Consider the following 16,092-nt stretch of genomic DNA (forward strand, 5'->3'; position numbering starts at 1 on the left):
AACAAAAGAACATATTTTAATATAAACTCAAGAGGTTACTTCAACCGGGCTTCTCAGCTAATATAAAAGAAATAAAAACACAAAGACTACATTAAATGTTCAAACTGCTGCCCATTATTATCTAGACAGAGTTGTTACCGTCTCCGCACGCTAACAGCATTTCGATAGCTCTATTTGATGTTGGATTTAGTGTTACGGCTCCGACGACATTAATATTTGATTTTATTCATCTTCTTTCTGATAATTTTTCAGACGCGGTTTTTGAAAAGATCCAAAATCGATTAAACTTTCTTCTAACCTTTTAAAAATGGCTGGCTTTGGTTGCTCGCGCTCTGGATACCGCTCAAAATATAAATCAGCTGCCATTTGCTTATGTTTGTTAGACTCAATATAGCATTCTAACATGTATTATATTTCTATAAATTTTCAAATTTACTCATTTTTTTATTATTTAAAATACACACACTTCAATCTGTTGAAATGAAATATCACGCATCCATCAAAGGTATGTCCCGATCACCATGACAACCGTTTACTTTGTTACTCGGCGCGGCCTACTATCTACTAAGTGGATATTTTAAGAAAAATTTGAAATGTTGAGGTTAATAGTGAAAATAAATATAGCGTTATATATGTTCGAGAAGCCCATGCCATGCTGCATAAGAAAATTTCAAAATATACAGGGGGTTCTATTTAAAAAAAAAACATAAGTATAGTTAATATTTCAAAAAATATTTTCTTCGAAGAAAGTCTGACTATGCCACTGCATTCTACACAGAAAAGTGCCTTTAGAATGTATAATTCATTTTTCCGTGGTTGTTGAAATAAACAAACTATCGAACAACTTCAAAAAGTACAAAATTTAAGAATCCCCCTGTATCTTCGAAACCGATCAAGATAGCCACGATCCGTTTGCGCCATTGTAATTTTTTCAAAAAAAGAACCCGAGACTGCAGTATTAAAATTTGAATATTTCTCACGATTTCCTAGATACCTTATAGAAACAACCAAAATGGTCCACCCCGTACAGCCTCGTCACAAAAAGTATCGTTTTTATTCCCAATAAAACAATATATTATTTTTGCTCTTATATCAGCCTTATGTTATATAAGGCTCACCCGGGGTGGACAAGTTTTCATCTGGTAACTCTATCTATGTATATTATTGCATTTTTGGCTTCCTTTCAGATCACTTTACCTAATTCTAAGATATGGGTAAAAATTCTACGCCAAACTTTCAAAAAAATAAAATAATTTTTGTCTGTTTTTTTGAATGGAACACCCTGTATATTATTTTTTGTTGGATATTGAGAGTTATTAAATGAACATTTTTTCGTATTTAAAGTATGTATTTCACAATTTTAATGGTTTCGTAGATACATACAGTATTATTTCATATGACTCTTTCAACGATAAAATACGAGAGAACAATCATTGGGTGGCTTTGATAAAAATTTACTGTGGAAAATGCCATATGAAATATAAAACCGCGAAAATCTGCGAAACCGTTAAAAATTTTGAAATATTCTAAATATAAAAAATGTTCATTTTTTAATTCTCCATCTCTGTAAAAATTAATTTAAAAAATTGTCATTTAAAAAAATCGAAGAAAAATCGAAGAAAAACACGATTAGTACAATACATTTCACAGAGAGCAAGGTCAAAGAAGCACTTAAAAACATGAAAATCGATTCAAGTCCAGGGCCAGATGACATACCAACAATTTTGTTACAAAAATGTAGTGACACAATTGGTTCCCGACTTTCAGCGGTCATGCAGGAATGTATGGACCTGGGAAGAATACCAGAACAGTGGAAAATGTCAACAGTAACTCCACTATTCAAGAAAGGCAACAGACACAAACCAGAAAACTATCGACCGATTAGTCTAACATGTAACCCTCTCAAATGTATGGAGAAAATAATGGTCAAAGAGTTGACAGCATTTTTCCTCGAAAACAATTTAATACCACCGTCTCAGCATGGATTTCTTCCAGGGCGCTCTACTTCAACTAATTTGCTCGAATGTTTAAATGACTGGACTAAAAATCACGATAACAACCACCCAACAGATATAATTTACCTTGACTATTGAGAAGGCCTTTGACAAAGTTCCACATAATTTACTGCTTGGAAAATTAGAACATTTTGGAGTAAGAGGACAGCTTTTACAAATAATCAAAGATTCATTAGATGAACGGTACTACCAAGTACGAGTAAACGGCGTTTTCTCAAGTAAACACCTAGTTGCTAGTGGGGTTATTCAGGGTTCCGTATTGGGCCCACTATTATTTATAGTCTACCTTTTTGATGTTGTCAATCTTATTGAAACCAATTTAAAAAACTTTGCTGATGACAAAAAACTCTATGCCAATCCCAATCTGAGTGCAGCAAAGCTTCAGGAAGATTTAAAGAGGGTTGAAACCTGGTCAAATACTTGGGGAATGAAACTGAACGAATCCAAATGTGCCGTTCTTAAAATAGGACCAAATAACCCAAATAAAGAATATATACTCAACAACACAATATTGTCTACAGTGTCAGAACAAAATGACCTTGGAGTGACTATTACATCAGATTTAAAATGGGAAAACCACATTGTAAAAATTGCCAAGAAATGTAACTCCTTTGTGTATCTAATACAGCGTACTTTTAAAGACCACTCTATAGAGATGATAGCAAAGCTTTACAAAAGCTATATTAGACCAAAGCTTGAATACGCGTACACAGTGTGGAACCCCTACTATATTAAGGACATAGAGATATTGGAAAAGATACAGAGGCGCGTGACTAAAATCCCGTTGGAGCTACAAAATATGACCTACACAGAAAGACTGGCTAAATTTAATATAACAACATTAAGAGAAAGAAGACACAGAGGGGATTTGATAGAAACATTTAAAATAATAAGCGGACATTATACATGTGATGTTAAAAATATATTTTCCCAAAACCATAACCCCCAATTACGTGGACACTGAAGAAAAACAAGCAAAGAAAAGACAGCCAAAGTACAGAGGAAAAATTTTCTAACAAATCGTGTTGCATATTCATGGAATGCTTTAACAGAAAATACAGTGACTGCCCCCAGTATAAACGCGTTCAAAAACCGACTAGATAAAGAACTTGAAGAAAATGCAACAAGAATGATTCACTATAGTGCGTAAAAGTGAAGAGTGAAAAGTAATAACTCTTAAACTCTTTGAAAACAGACAATAGCCTCATCGGTTTTACCGCCTGCTATTGGAACATTACATGATTACATGATTATTTTAGAAAGTTTGGCGTAGAATTTTGAACATCCTGTATGATTTACGATTACCATACCTATAGCAAAGTTAGTACAGACCATCTAAAGTAAATACTTAATATAATTTTGATTTCAGGACAGTTCTTGTATTTGTAACAATTTTTTTAATGAAGGTTGAAAAATATATATTTTTTATTTATTTATTAATATCTCTGAAACTATTAAAATACTCCTATCTTAGGATTATGTAATGTGATCTGAAAGGAAGCCAAAAAGGCAACAGTATACAAAATTCTCAAGTTTTTTATTCTAGGAGTTACAAATGCCCGACGCATTATTGCGGGACCCTGGAGATACATATATGTACAAACATTTTTAGTACCTAGTATATATTTTAAGTTAGTTTTAAACGTATTTAGGTATTGTGGAACCACACGGCCGCATCATGGGTTTAGATCTTCCAGATGGAGGTCATTTAACTCATGGTTTCTTCACACAAACAAAAAAGATATCTGCCACTTCTATATTCTTTGAATCGATGCCATACAAGGTAAAAATTTAAAAATTCTACATAAAGAGGACACCTCTATTAGGTCATGATATCATACCATCGAGACAAAAAAAACGGCGTTAAGGACGGCTGGGAATGACAATCCATGATAATTTTGGCGAAGTCAAGCCCTAGACGTCATTTACTTGGTCCGTACTCTTATATAAAAGATTTGTGAACGATGAAAAGAAAACGGAAATATGTAGAAAGAAATTTTTTTATGGGTATATGTAGAGAGGCAATGTGCATAATATAAAATTATTTTCAAATGTACAGGGTGTGTCAGAACTAAGATCCATACCAAAGTTATATTTTTTCTTATGGAACACACGCACCCGGTATTTTATTTTATTTTTGGATTCTTGGACATAAAATAAGGCATTTATTATAAGGGTTTAATATGTTTAAATGCTTTGGTTTTTGAGATATTTAAAGATATTTAAATATGCATGCTATAGTAAAAAACTTTGTGAACACCCTGTACATTATTTTTTAGGATTAATTCTTGTGTTGACTTTGAAGCCACAGAAATAAATTTTATTAAAAAAATTGATTGCTTCCTTAAATGTGTACAGGGGTATCAAAAATTGCTGGTCTATTTTAAATATTTATTTTACATAAAAACTTCGTTATTTCAAATGCAACACTATGTATTTTTTTAAATAAATCGAAGCAGATTTAAATGCTCTTTCAAACTATATTAAGGTTTCCTATACCTATCTGGCTCAGATTTCGAATAAAAAGCGATTTTTCAATAAAATTGTAATCAAGATGGCTGGTGTAACCATAGCAACTTTCTAGTGACACTTAGTAGCTATTTTCGAAGTCGACATTAGTTTATGGACTTTATTTAAATTTATAACAGGTTATTTTTATTTAATTTACCTACAATAAGGTTAATAAGTAAGTATTTTTTATTTTATTAAGAAAAATGAAGCAGTATCTGCTGGCGGAAGGAATGGATTTGTTACTAGTGATTTTATTTTGTGAGAACAATTGCTTGTTGGCTGCTGAAGGGTTTATGCTCAAAGATATCCAAATAGGAATTTTTTTGACAATTGTTCCTTTGAAAATCTACTTTTCTTATTTCGCAGAGCTGATAGTATGGTATATGAAAAATCTATTAGGCATAAACCTATCGTTGGAAGTGAAGAAGATGAATTGGCCTTAATTGGTTCTGTTATAGCAAATCCAATTTATCTACAAGTCATCATAATATACATCAAAAAGACCTACTTCTTTATTTTTCTTTATTACATTTATAAATACTTACTTTAAACTGTTGTAGGTAAATTGAATAACAGTAAACTGTTATAAATTTAAATAAAGTCCATAAACTATTGTCGATTTTGAAAATAGCTACTAACTGTCACTAGCAAATTGCCATGGCGACACCAGCCATCTTGATTGCCATTTTATTGAAAAATCGCATTTTATTCAAAATCTGAGCCAGATAGGTATAGGAAACCCTAATATAGTTTGAAAGAGCATTTAAATCTGCTTCGATTTATTTAAAAAAATGCATAGTGTTGTATTTGAAATAACGAAGTTTTTAGGTAAAATAAATATTTAAAATAGACCAGCAATTTTTGATACCCTTGTATACATTTAAGTAAATCAATTTTTTTAATAAAGTTTATTTCTCTGGCTTCAAAGTCAGCACAAGAATTAAATCTGAAAAGTATGTTGACAATTTTTTTTATTATAGGATGCATATTTAAATATCTATAAATATCTCAAAAACCAAAGCATTTAAACATATTTAACCCTTATAATAAATGCTTTATTTTATGTCCAAGAATCCAAAAATGAAATAAAATACCGGGTGTTCCTTAAGAAAAAATATAACTTTGATATGGGTCTTAGTTCTGACACACCCTGTACATTTGAAAATAATTTTAAATTATGCACATTGCCTCTCTACATATACCCACAAAAAATGTTGTTTCTACATCTTTCCGTTTTCGTATAATCAACCGAGGCGAATGAGGTGCGCCACCCTGTATAATGACATAAAGAATACAATGACCAATAACACTATAACACCCGAGACCAGATTGTTACCATATCTCTAACAGTGCCGTGCCACTTGTTTTTCTTAACTTAGCTGTTTAAAGATATATTTATATTTTTGATAAATGCTTTAAGCATATTAAAATGTTAACAAAAGGTACAAAACTAGTATCGACGTATGGTAATCGCAAAACAATTTCCGATGCACGTGATCAACTTTGAGTGACAAGCGATGGCGACAGCGCTGCCAGATTGTGATGGATTTATGAGATGAATCTTAATTTAAAATTGACAAACAATATATTTATTATATCATTTTTTAAAGAGTTATAGGTTTTATTTTTAATTTAATAACTAATATTTTAGTAATTAATTGATTTATTTGTTTTATAGCTTATTTTACTTATTACATATTGGCTTACACATAACAAACTATTAAAAACAACTTTTGACAACTTTTATGTTAATTTTTAGGGTTGTTAATTTAAATAATATCTAGAGATTGACCACGCCAAAATTATTATCGACTATCATTTCCCAGCCGTCTTCGACGCCGTTTTTTTCGATCATGCGGTGTATGTTTAATTGATACAATATTTAAGTAAGTGAGTTTGTAGGTTAATCCATCAACTGGATTAATAGATTATGACGAACTGCATAAAAACGCGCGCCTCTTCAAACCAAAAGTGATCATTGCAGGAGTAAGCTGTTACTCACGAGCTTTGGACTATAAAAGATTTAGAGCGATTTGCGATGAATTAGGGGCATATCTGATGTCAGACATGGCGCATATATCTGGACTAGTAGCTGCAGGTATATAGAGAAATCAATATTATCAAATTATTAGTCCAAGAAAATAGGCCTTTATAGAGCTGGGAATTCTAGTTCCTTGGGAGAAACTAGTTCCTTAGTTCCTCCAGAGGAATAATTCCTTGAACTAGGTTTTTAGTTCACAATAGTTCCCGATTAACATTGACATCCCTGTTACTTGCTAATGGGTTTCGTTGTCAGAACTATTTACAGTATGATCTGTATAATTTTTATAATGTACGAAATATAACGAGACGTGTAATTGTGTATGTTAAAAACATATAGGTACTAAGTTTTATTGCAGATAAAAAAATAAAAAAGATGCTCAAATCAGGGTTTAAAAAACTATATCACAAATTAATTGGAGCAAAAAATACGAAATTTTATGAAAAATTGCATTTTTCCTCACTTCAACATTTTTGTTTTTGTCTAAAAATTCAGAATATCTACTTTGTTTTATAAGATATTTCTTAGTTTTAGGGATCTAAAGTGAAAAATTCCCAGAAACTATTCAAAGAACAAACTAAAGATCAAAAACGGTATCCACGACAATTTACTGTGGTAATTACGCCGGCTGTGGCAATAGACAAGGCCGAATCCATCGTCGTCGCCTTGTATTATATCTCGGATCTGCCGACTGAATAGATTCCCGTGAACTAGTTTTTTAATTAGTTCCTCTCAGTCCTTTCGGTCCGGGACATGTAACATACGGTTGGCACTCTCCACTTCCGCCTACCCTCGGGCTACGATCGCGCTGTCCTATCCGTACGTAAACTAGTCTTGTATTTAGTTCCTCTAGTTCCTCTAAATCCGGATCCGATAACATACGGCTGGCACTCCCCACTCCTGCCTAGCATCGGGCTACGATCGCGCTGACCGTTGTTACTTATAGAGGAACAGAATGGCAACACTGCCTATTGAGAACGCATTAGTGATGTAAACTTTAGTTACTTTTATGGACTTGTAACTACTAGTTACTTTTGGAAATATGACTCGTTACTTTGGACCCGTTACTTTAGTTACTCGTTACTTTGGTACTTAGTATCGTTACTTTATAATCGTTGTTTTGTGTACAGGTTGGAAGACTTGGGCTTGACGTGGAACTTCGTTACTTATTGTGCGCGGCGATCTTCGTTGCGTGCTCGGTTTAACCTATAAGGGATTTTTACTTTCTTCTAGTGTAAGGATAACTTAATAGGATAATTTCAATACTCGGTATTCAAGTACTGAATAATATGTTTTTAATAATATGTATAATATTTTTATAATATGTCAAATAAAACTATGTACTATTAATAAAATTAAAAATGAAAGAAAACAAATCAAACAAAGAAAATATGTGTATAATAAATATAAAGTATTTTTTTATTCTCTCTCTCTCTCTCTCTCTCTCTCTCTCTCTCTTTGTATTACATTAATAAATATGCAAACATTAAAGAGTAAAAATAAAAAAAATGTATATATTTTTGTTAAAATAAAATGTCAAAATGTATATTTCTGTAAAAAAATGTATATTCCTCTGTGGCGGATTCATCTCTTCAAAAAAGTCCTTTGGATTAACGCAACAGTGTTTACTAAAAATTACTATTTTTATTTTGTAGATTTTCTTACAGTGTAAGTGGCGAAATATCTATTCTTTTTTGAAGAGGAAAAATATTTGCTCTGCTTTTTCAGATGTTAACATTTTTTGTGAATAACGTGAATCCATTTTCAATTAATATCTAAGACATGTTAATCTAAATAACCAATTCTATTCTTCGCCCACCGAACAACTATAAATCAAAAAGTAAAACACACTCTACCCCTAAATAATATCTTATATTACTTATTTCAACTAAAATTGAAAAAACGTGCGGAATTGCCAAAATAAAAAGCGACAACAAACGGCAAAGGGACAGACCGCCGCCGGGTCGGCATGAGCCAATCATAATAATTGTAATAAAAATATCACACATTTGCCATCCAAAACACCGGCCGGCGTCAAGTCAACACTTTAAACATAAACATATTGATAACTAGACCTACGTCGAAGTAAGGAATATTTCAGTATCGAGTTTCGAGTCCTCGGTTCGTGCATTTCCAGGGATTAGGATTACTGCCGGCCAAAAAGTAACGAATTAGCTTAGTAACGAGTAACGAGTACTTAATTCAAATGGTAAGCGTTACTTCGAGTCCTCATAAAGTAACTGTTACTTTGTAACGATTACTTAGAACTTTTACATCACTAGAACGCATGCACTTATAGGGTTTTCGGCCAACTCGTCCCGTAGCGTCGCGTCGTCTATCGACGAGCGGGCCGAGGTTGCCATATTTCAATCATAAAGCTCTTGCCGCGAGTAATAAACAAATTAACAACCTGTATATCGGTGACAGTCTCGATCACGAAATAGGTCCTAAGGAACTAGTTCTTTGAGAAACCGGGAACTAGTTCCTTTCATTCCGGGCCGAAATAGTTCATTGGAACTAGTTCGTTCACGAACTACACACCTCTAGGCCTGTAAATACGAGTTTTGGTAAAAACTTGAAAAGTTAAAAAAAATTTTTTCATAATTCGTTTTTAGATCTTTTGAAAAACTCACCCCCGAGGAGGGGTAAAATAAATAAGTAAAATTATTTTTTCGAAATTTCGGAGAAACGTTAAGACTAGAAAAAAAAGTTCAAATAAAAGTGGTGGAGCTTGAAATTTTACCTAGAAATGATCTCTATACTTTTTTTGCCCAGATTAAAATTAACCGAGATGATGGTAGAAATTTAAAAAAAATTAGATGCTGAAAAATTCATATATTTAACATTTTTATTCAATTTGTTTGGAAAATTATATAATTATATAAAGTATTTTTTCCAAATTTCAGAGAAACGGTAAGGAGAAATATTTGATTAAAAGCTGTCCCCTAGCTTCTAGCCACCCTATCACAGTTAATTTTGATTTGAGCATAAAAAGTGTAGAGACCATTTTTATGCAAAATTGGAGACTCTACAACTTTTATTTGAACTTTTTTTCTAGTCCTTACCGTTTCTCTGAAATTTCGAAGAAATAATTTTATTTATTTACTTCACTTCTTTTCGAGGGTGAATTTAAAAAAATCTTTCACAATTCGTTTTTAAATCTTTCAAAGTACCTTGTATCAAATATTCTAGTTTTTACCAAAACTTCGTATTTGAAGGCCTATTTTCTTGGTCTATACAGGGTGATCCGTACTGTATTCCGGAAACTTTGTCAGCATATTCTGCAGATAAAAATAGGTAAAAAAGTTTTTATAAATGTATGTCTTAAAATGCTTAGTTTCGGAGATACAGGGTGTACAAGTTTCATATAATTTATTATATAATTTTTTTATTTTCATATTATTAATTATATAATTTTCCATTTTTTCCAAATAATTTATAAAGTAACGTCAATATTTGGTTGAAACATGAGAGGTTTTTACATGAGAAATTTGATTGTGATGTCAATATGACTCCTACTTGTAGAGGGCTATAGTCTGTCCAACGAGAAGATGCTTGACAGTGATAGATGTGTCTGTCATTTTAATTTCAAAGTAGTTTATTTTATTTTACAAAGAAATAAGTTGGTACAACTGGGACGCATAGCGATATATTTAAAATTTGATTGACAAGATGACAAGTGATTACTTCAAAATACTGTGAAAAAAACTGTATAAAACTGAAAAAATGTAATCGAGTTATTTTATTTAATAAAAACGGTATGTGTTAATACAAAACAAACAAGAACAAGACACTACATACCAAAAAAATATAAAAAAGAACTATTATTTACCTTCAAGCTTTATGAAACTACCCGCATTTATGATTATATTTATCAATATAACTTATGTACAAATACAAATTTGTAATATTCCACAGGTATAAATAAAACCACATGGGTAAATACAACAAACTATTTTATTAATAATAACACCTACCAAATTTTATACCTTAAAGGTTGATTAATTAACTTTAATCTTAATTTTTTTAAACCAGTACCTTTTGACATTATTTTTCTGCAGTACTAAAATCCATTATTTACCTATCGTCTGATGTCGATATTTTCCACCTACTCCGGTTTTTAGTATGTGTTTAGTTTGATCCTTATATACGAGATGCACTTATCTACGACGAAATGGTATACAAACTTTATCGATGGCAACTTCATTGGTGTATAAGACTTTCTGCCTGGGCAGCGTGTATTAACCATAAACTGTGCTCTGGGTTTACAGTTAATTTTCACTGGATTTTTCCTCCACTTGACTTCAAAAGACACAAAACACACGTAATAATACGAATCAAAATGCATCATCTTCCAAAACACAGGGTATTTAACAAAAGTTGACACAAAACTATAACCTATAATTTGGCAAGATTTTGACAAGCGTCAAAAATGACAAAAATCTAAAGGCGAGTTCATGCGCATCGGCGTCCGTTTGTCTTTCATCGTTCCGTCAAACCAATAAAATTGAAATACGATCTGTCATTTTTTAAATAAACCAATAAAACTGGTTAAAAACAAGAAGACATGACGTATGACGGATTTATATTTAAACCCATCCATAGATAACTTAAAAATTATTAGAAACTTTTTTTTAGTAAAATAAATAGATTGGTATGGGACGTCATCTGCTTTTCTTCTGTCATCGTCTGTCGAAATCTTACCCGAGAAAAAAAAAACAGAGTATACATGTGTTTTAACTGTTTTGAAGAGTAATAATTTTTCGTCCGTACCTGTATAAAACTATTGAGTGAAAAAATATACTATAAATATACAATAATAAAAATGAAACTTCTACACCCTGTCTCCGAAACTAAGCATTTTAGGACATACATACATTCATACGAACTTTTTGACTTATTTTTACCTGCAGAATATGAATATGCTACCGAAGTTTCCGGAATACAGTGTGACGACTTTTTCTGTCATCACTCAAACAGAAAGAAAAAGGTATCCGTTGCTCAGGGTTAGAGGAGAGCTGGGTTCGTAGGTAAGGCTTGTGACCTGTGGTGACTTAATAATGTTGTTAAATAATAAAATAAAAGTAATAATGTATAGGCTGCAAAGATTCTAAAATTGATGTTAAGTATTCAAATAGTAATGGTCAAAGACAGTAAAAGGGCGCCACTTACTTTGGGTATGAAAAGGTAAAGTAAGAAACCAGTAAGAAAATTTGATCATGAAATAGCTAAAATAAAATAATCAACAGCAATAAGGGTCTATTATGTTCATCAAGAATAAAAGTCAGATATAACTATCCTACGTTGAACATTTATTTAAAAACGAACACAATTATCAATCAGTTTAAACCCAGTTTCAATTATCCCAATGAAATCGTTAGTTGCTTTAAGTAAACTCAAATTTAGTTAAAGTTCTCTTCAGTATACTATACTACGTAATATATAAACAGGTGAAATTTATGTAAGTACCAATACGATGATGTTTCGAAACAAATCGTGTACAATAACCTTCAAAAATGAATCCGTGTTAGCGATTCTCACATAAAAGATCATACTGAAGTAAAACGTACCGTTAAGGACAAAGCATGACTTATAATGTTAACTAAAAGGTAAATTTTGACTATAATATATGGAATAAATGACAACAATTTACAGAGATATTCAAAATATTATCTCAAAGTAAAAAAAATTTAGGGAATACCTTGTGTGTTGAACTTAGAACTTATCTGTATTTTTTTTTTAATTTATGACGTAGTGAACAGATAGGCAGGCAGTCTCCAGACTAACGGAAGTGGATGTAGACTCTTCGATAGTAGCAGGAGTCTTCGATATCAGTAGAATAAATGTAGAGTCATAAATACTGTCTCAAAAGTGGTTACTCATATGCCAATTACTTATACGTCAATTTCTTATACGCCAGTTCTCTATAAAAAACTCTCAGAACAGTCACCGAATACCAAAAAATAACTTACGGTCTGAAAATCAGCTGTACACCTTCCAAAATATAGCCAAACTATATGCTGATCCAAACCAGTAATGCACAATCAAACATTATCAAAATAAATAAAAACGGGAATAACTAAAATAAAATTTAGTTAGACATGGCGATACAAAATGGTAGATACACTTACTGTGATCTTATTCCAGGAAAAGGCCAAAAAACACGAACTAGGCTCTGAACAGTATATTCTACAGGATTTCAAATCTCCACTTTTGGATACCCGTGCCTTTACTGTTAGGAAAAGTGTTTCAGAAAGCCCTTTTTCTCTGAGATTCGTCGGACGCTGAACCACGCGTCTTTTTCTGATCTCAATCTCTCGGAAAAAACCTCCTTCCTCCTTTTCGCAAAACGGAAGTCTTCCAATTGACAGGTCATATGACCAAAGGCAATTAAGTGAACTCTATCGTCTACACTGAATGAAATTTGTTTTTATGGAAAGGAACCGCTACCTGTACTGAATGAAGTTTGACATCTAGCGAATAGATGGCGCCAGCAATATTAAAATTTGGAATTTTATAAAAAGAAAAATAAAACGCTACAACAGTTTGGACCACCCTGTATATTACAACTTTTTGCATTTCTCCAAAGATAATTACTGGTTGATTTGATTCTAATTATACTGTTATATATTATTATAGGTGTCACACCCAGTCCATTTGAATACAGTGATATTGTTACTACAACGACGCATAAAAGTTTGAGAGGGCCTAGGGCCGGAGTGATATTTTTCAGGAAGGGCGAAAGAACTGTAAATGACAAAAAGAGTAAATATGACTTAGAGGACAAAATTAACCAATCAGTATTTCCAGGACTACAAGGTATGTTTAAACAGTTAAAATGCTTTCACTATATTGAAAATCATGTACAGTATGTTCAACCATAGGATAATGACAGCGACGGTTGTTGTCTGTCATTTGAATTCCAAAGTAGATTGTATTTTCTGTCATTTTTTTGGACTTAGTTTGTCCACACGCGTCTTCTCTTGTCGGGCAGACTTAATAATGCATTTTTACTTTGTTTATGAAAATACACTATCGGACAAAAGTAGAGCAACACTTGAGTAGAGCAACACAAATACAATAATTTTAAAAACTACGAAGTAGGCTATGAGTATCCATGACAGCAAGAATTTTTACTAACAAAACAAATGAATTTATTTTGACATTTAGTTTTAAATGCTTAATAGTAACGCGTCAAAAGTAGAGCAACATTCAAATAATTCATTCTAAAGAAGGGTTTTAGCAAAAGTAAAGGCCAAAACAATTGTGCGAGGTTTATTTTATGTTTTTTTTTAAACATTTCTATGCTGGATTAGTCATGCCAAGAGGAATTCCAATTTCAAAAGACTTGAAGCAAAGAGTTGTGAATGCATTCATGAAAGGTAACAAACAAGCCGACATTTCAAGACAGTTTGTGTTACCCCGTTACAGTGTATCTAACATAATTTCATCGTATAATGACAGGGGGCACTTAGAAAAGTTGCCAAAATCGGGAAGGCCAAAGAAAACAACAGTAATGACCGACAGACGCATCAAAAGAATTGCTCAAAATGATCCTTGGAAGTCCGCACCTAGAATTATTGCCGAAATTCCAGAAATTACGGTTGTTATACGAACAGTACAAAGAAGATTTGTAGATGCAAAGCTATTTAGTAGACGTCCCGCTAAAAAGCTGTTAGTTTCGGAAAGAAGAGCAGCAAGGTTGGCATTCGCACGTCGGCATTGAAACTGAACCGTCAATGACTGGAAAAAAGTTCTGTTCAGTGATGAAACGCGCTACAAAATATTCACTTCTGATGGAATGAGACGTGTGATGCGACCAATCAATACAAGGTTTAATACTAAATACGTAACACCTACAATTAAACACGGTAAAGGCAGTGTATTTTTATGGGGTTGTTTCTCATGGAATGGGATAGACCCTATACACTTTATTAATGACACGATGTTGGACCGATTTGGTTATAGGGATATCATGCAGAATGTTATGCTTCCTTATGCAGAATGGGACTGCTTTTTATTTTCCAACAGGACAACGATCCAAAACTCTCTTCACAAGTTGTTCAACAGTGGTTTAGGGAAAATGGCGTTCGAGTTTTGCAATGGCCAGCAAAATTCCCAGACCTTAACCCCATTGAAAATCTCTGGGAAGAAGTAGAACGTCGTATTCGTACCCAAATTTTTCCAAATAAACAATCCTTGACAAATAAAATTAATGAAGTTTGGACAAATCTTCCCGAAAATGTCATTCAGAAGTTGATTGCTTCAATGCCGCGCCGTTGTCAGCGAGTTATTAATAATAATAGATATTCTATCAATTACTAATGTATTACTTTCAATTATTATTGTTCTTCAATGTGTTAAATATTTTTGCTGAAATAAATAATAATAATAAGACACAATAAAATTTGTTGAATACAATTTGTTGCTCTACTTTTGTCGCCCCCGTTCTCATCGATTTTTATAATCATTATTATTTACAATTTTTAAACTGATTAAAAGTACACCAAAATTTTGTAAAATATTACTTTTAGTGTAAGGATAGTATGTTAGTAAACATAGCCGAAAATCACAACCTAATATTTTTTTTTATTCAAACATGAATAAAAATGAACTTTGTTGCTCTACTTTTGTCCGATAGTGTAAGTTTCGAGTATATTAAGCTGTGTCCACATTGCCCGCGAGCAGGCCGAACGAACAGTCGGAGCGAGATGTTCGCGACGCTCGCGGTGCTCCACGTGCTTGCGATCTCATAAAATGCTTGTTTCGACTATTCGGCTCTGTCGCGGTACATCAAAGAGACGCTTCGGAGCCATGCGAGCATACTTTACGGTGGTTCGAAGCGCTCGAGCTGTTTGCGTTGTTTGTTAAGTTTTTAGTTTGGTTTCGTTCATAGGATTCGGTGTTTACTGCAGTATGATGATACTACCATGATTTTTCTTATTTTATTTTGTTCAAAATTATAAATATTTGTGTTTTGTTCTTGGATTAATTTTATTAAATATACCTTTAATAAAACATAACTCTATATATTGCTTGCTTATCTTAATCTGATCTTTGAGAACTTTATTTATGCATACGCTTGGTATTACGCTTGCATACGCTTGGTATTATTTTTGAAATGCTTTGCTTGGAAACTTTGAATAAATAACCCAAACTGGTATGCGAGTCTCTAGTTGCAAAGAATCTTAATGTTATGGCCAATCTTTATTTAACTCTTTAACCGGAATACACATCCTAAAAGTTGTATTTTTCCTTTCTATACGGGGGTCAACTAAGTTAATAAGCCTTTCAAAATCAGTAGCGGACATGCGATAAAAATATTAAAAAACATTCTGTCTGTTTGTAAATCGCGTTGATGTTTACTTTCACTCTGCTGGGATCTACTTTTGAAATTGTTAGACATCCAACACCGCCTTTTTTCTCTTTGTCTTCTTCGTTTTGCAATAATGATCGCACTAGCAGCCGCTATTAAAAATACTTCGGTATCATCCATGTCCGAACAGCACGAACGCAAGCACTACA

General features: G+C 32.6%; 1 protein-coding gene across 3 annotated transcripts in view; it reads left to right on the plus strand.

Moving 5' to 3' along the window:
• LOC115881782 (serine hydroxymethyltransferase, cytosolic) overlaps nucleotides 1-16,092 on the plus strand; it is a 31,512-nt gene that overhangs the window by 5,155 nt on the left and 10,265 nt on the right. For all 3 annotated transcript variants that reach the window (XM_030899432.1, XM_030899434.1, XM_030899431.1), the window contains exons 4-6: nucleotides 3,668-3,798; nucleotides 6,429-6,624; nucleotides 13,207-13,386. In XM_030899432.1, the coding sequence (XP_030755292.1) occupies nucleotides 3,668-3,798; nucleotides 6,429-6,624; nucleotides 13,207-13,386 (507 nt within the window). The remainder of the gene's footprint in view (nucleotides 1-3,667; nucleotides 3,799-6,428; nucleotides 6,625-13,206; nucleotides 13,387-16,092) is intronic.

This window comes from Sitophilus oryzae, unplaced genomic scaffold, assembly GCF_002938485.1.
Source record: "Sitophilus oryzae breed Bouriz unplaced genomic scaffold, Soryzae_2.0 scaffold_173_pilon_pilon, whole genome shotgun sequence".
Lineage (NCBI taxonomy): Eukaryota > Metazoa > Arthropoda > Insecta > Coleoptera > Curculionidae > Sitophilus > Sitophilus oryzae.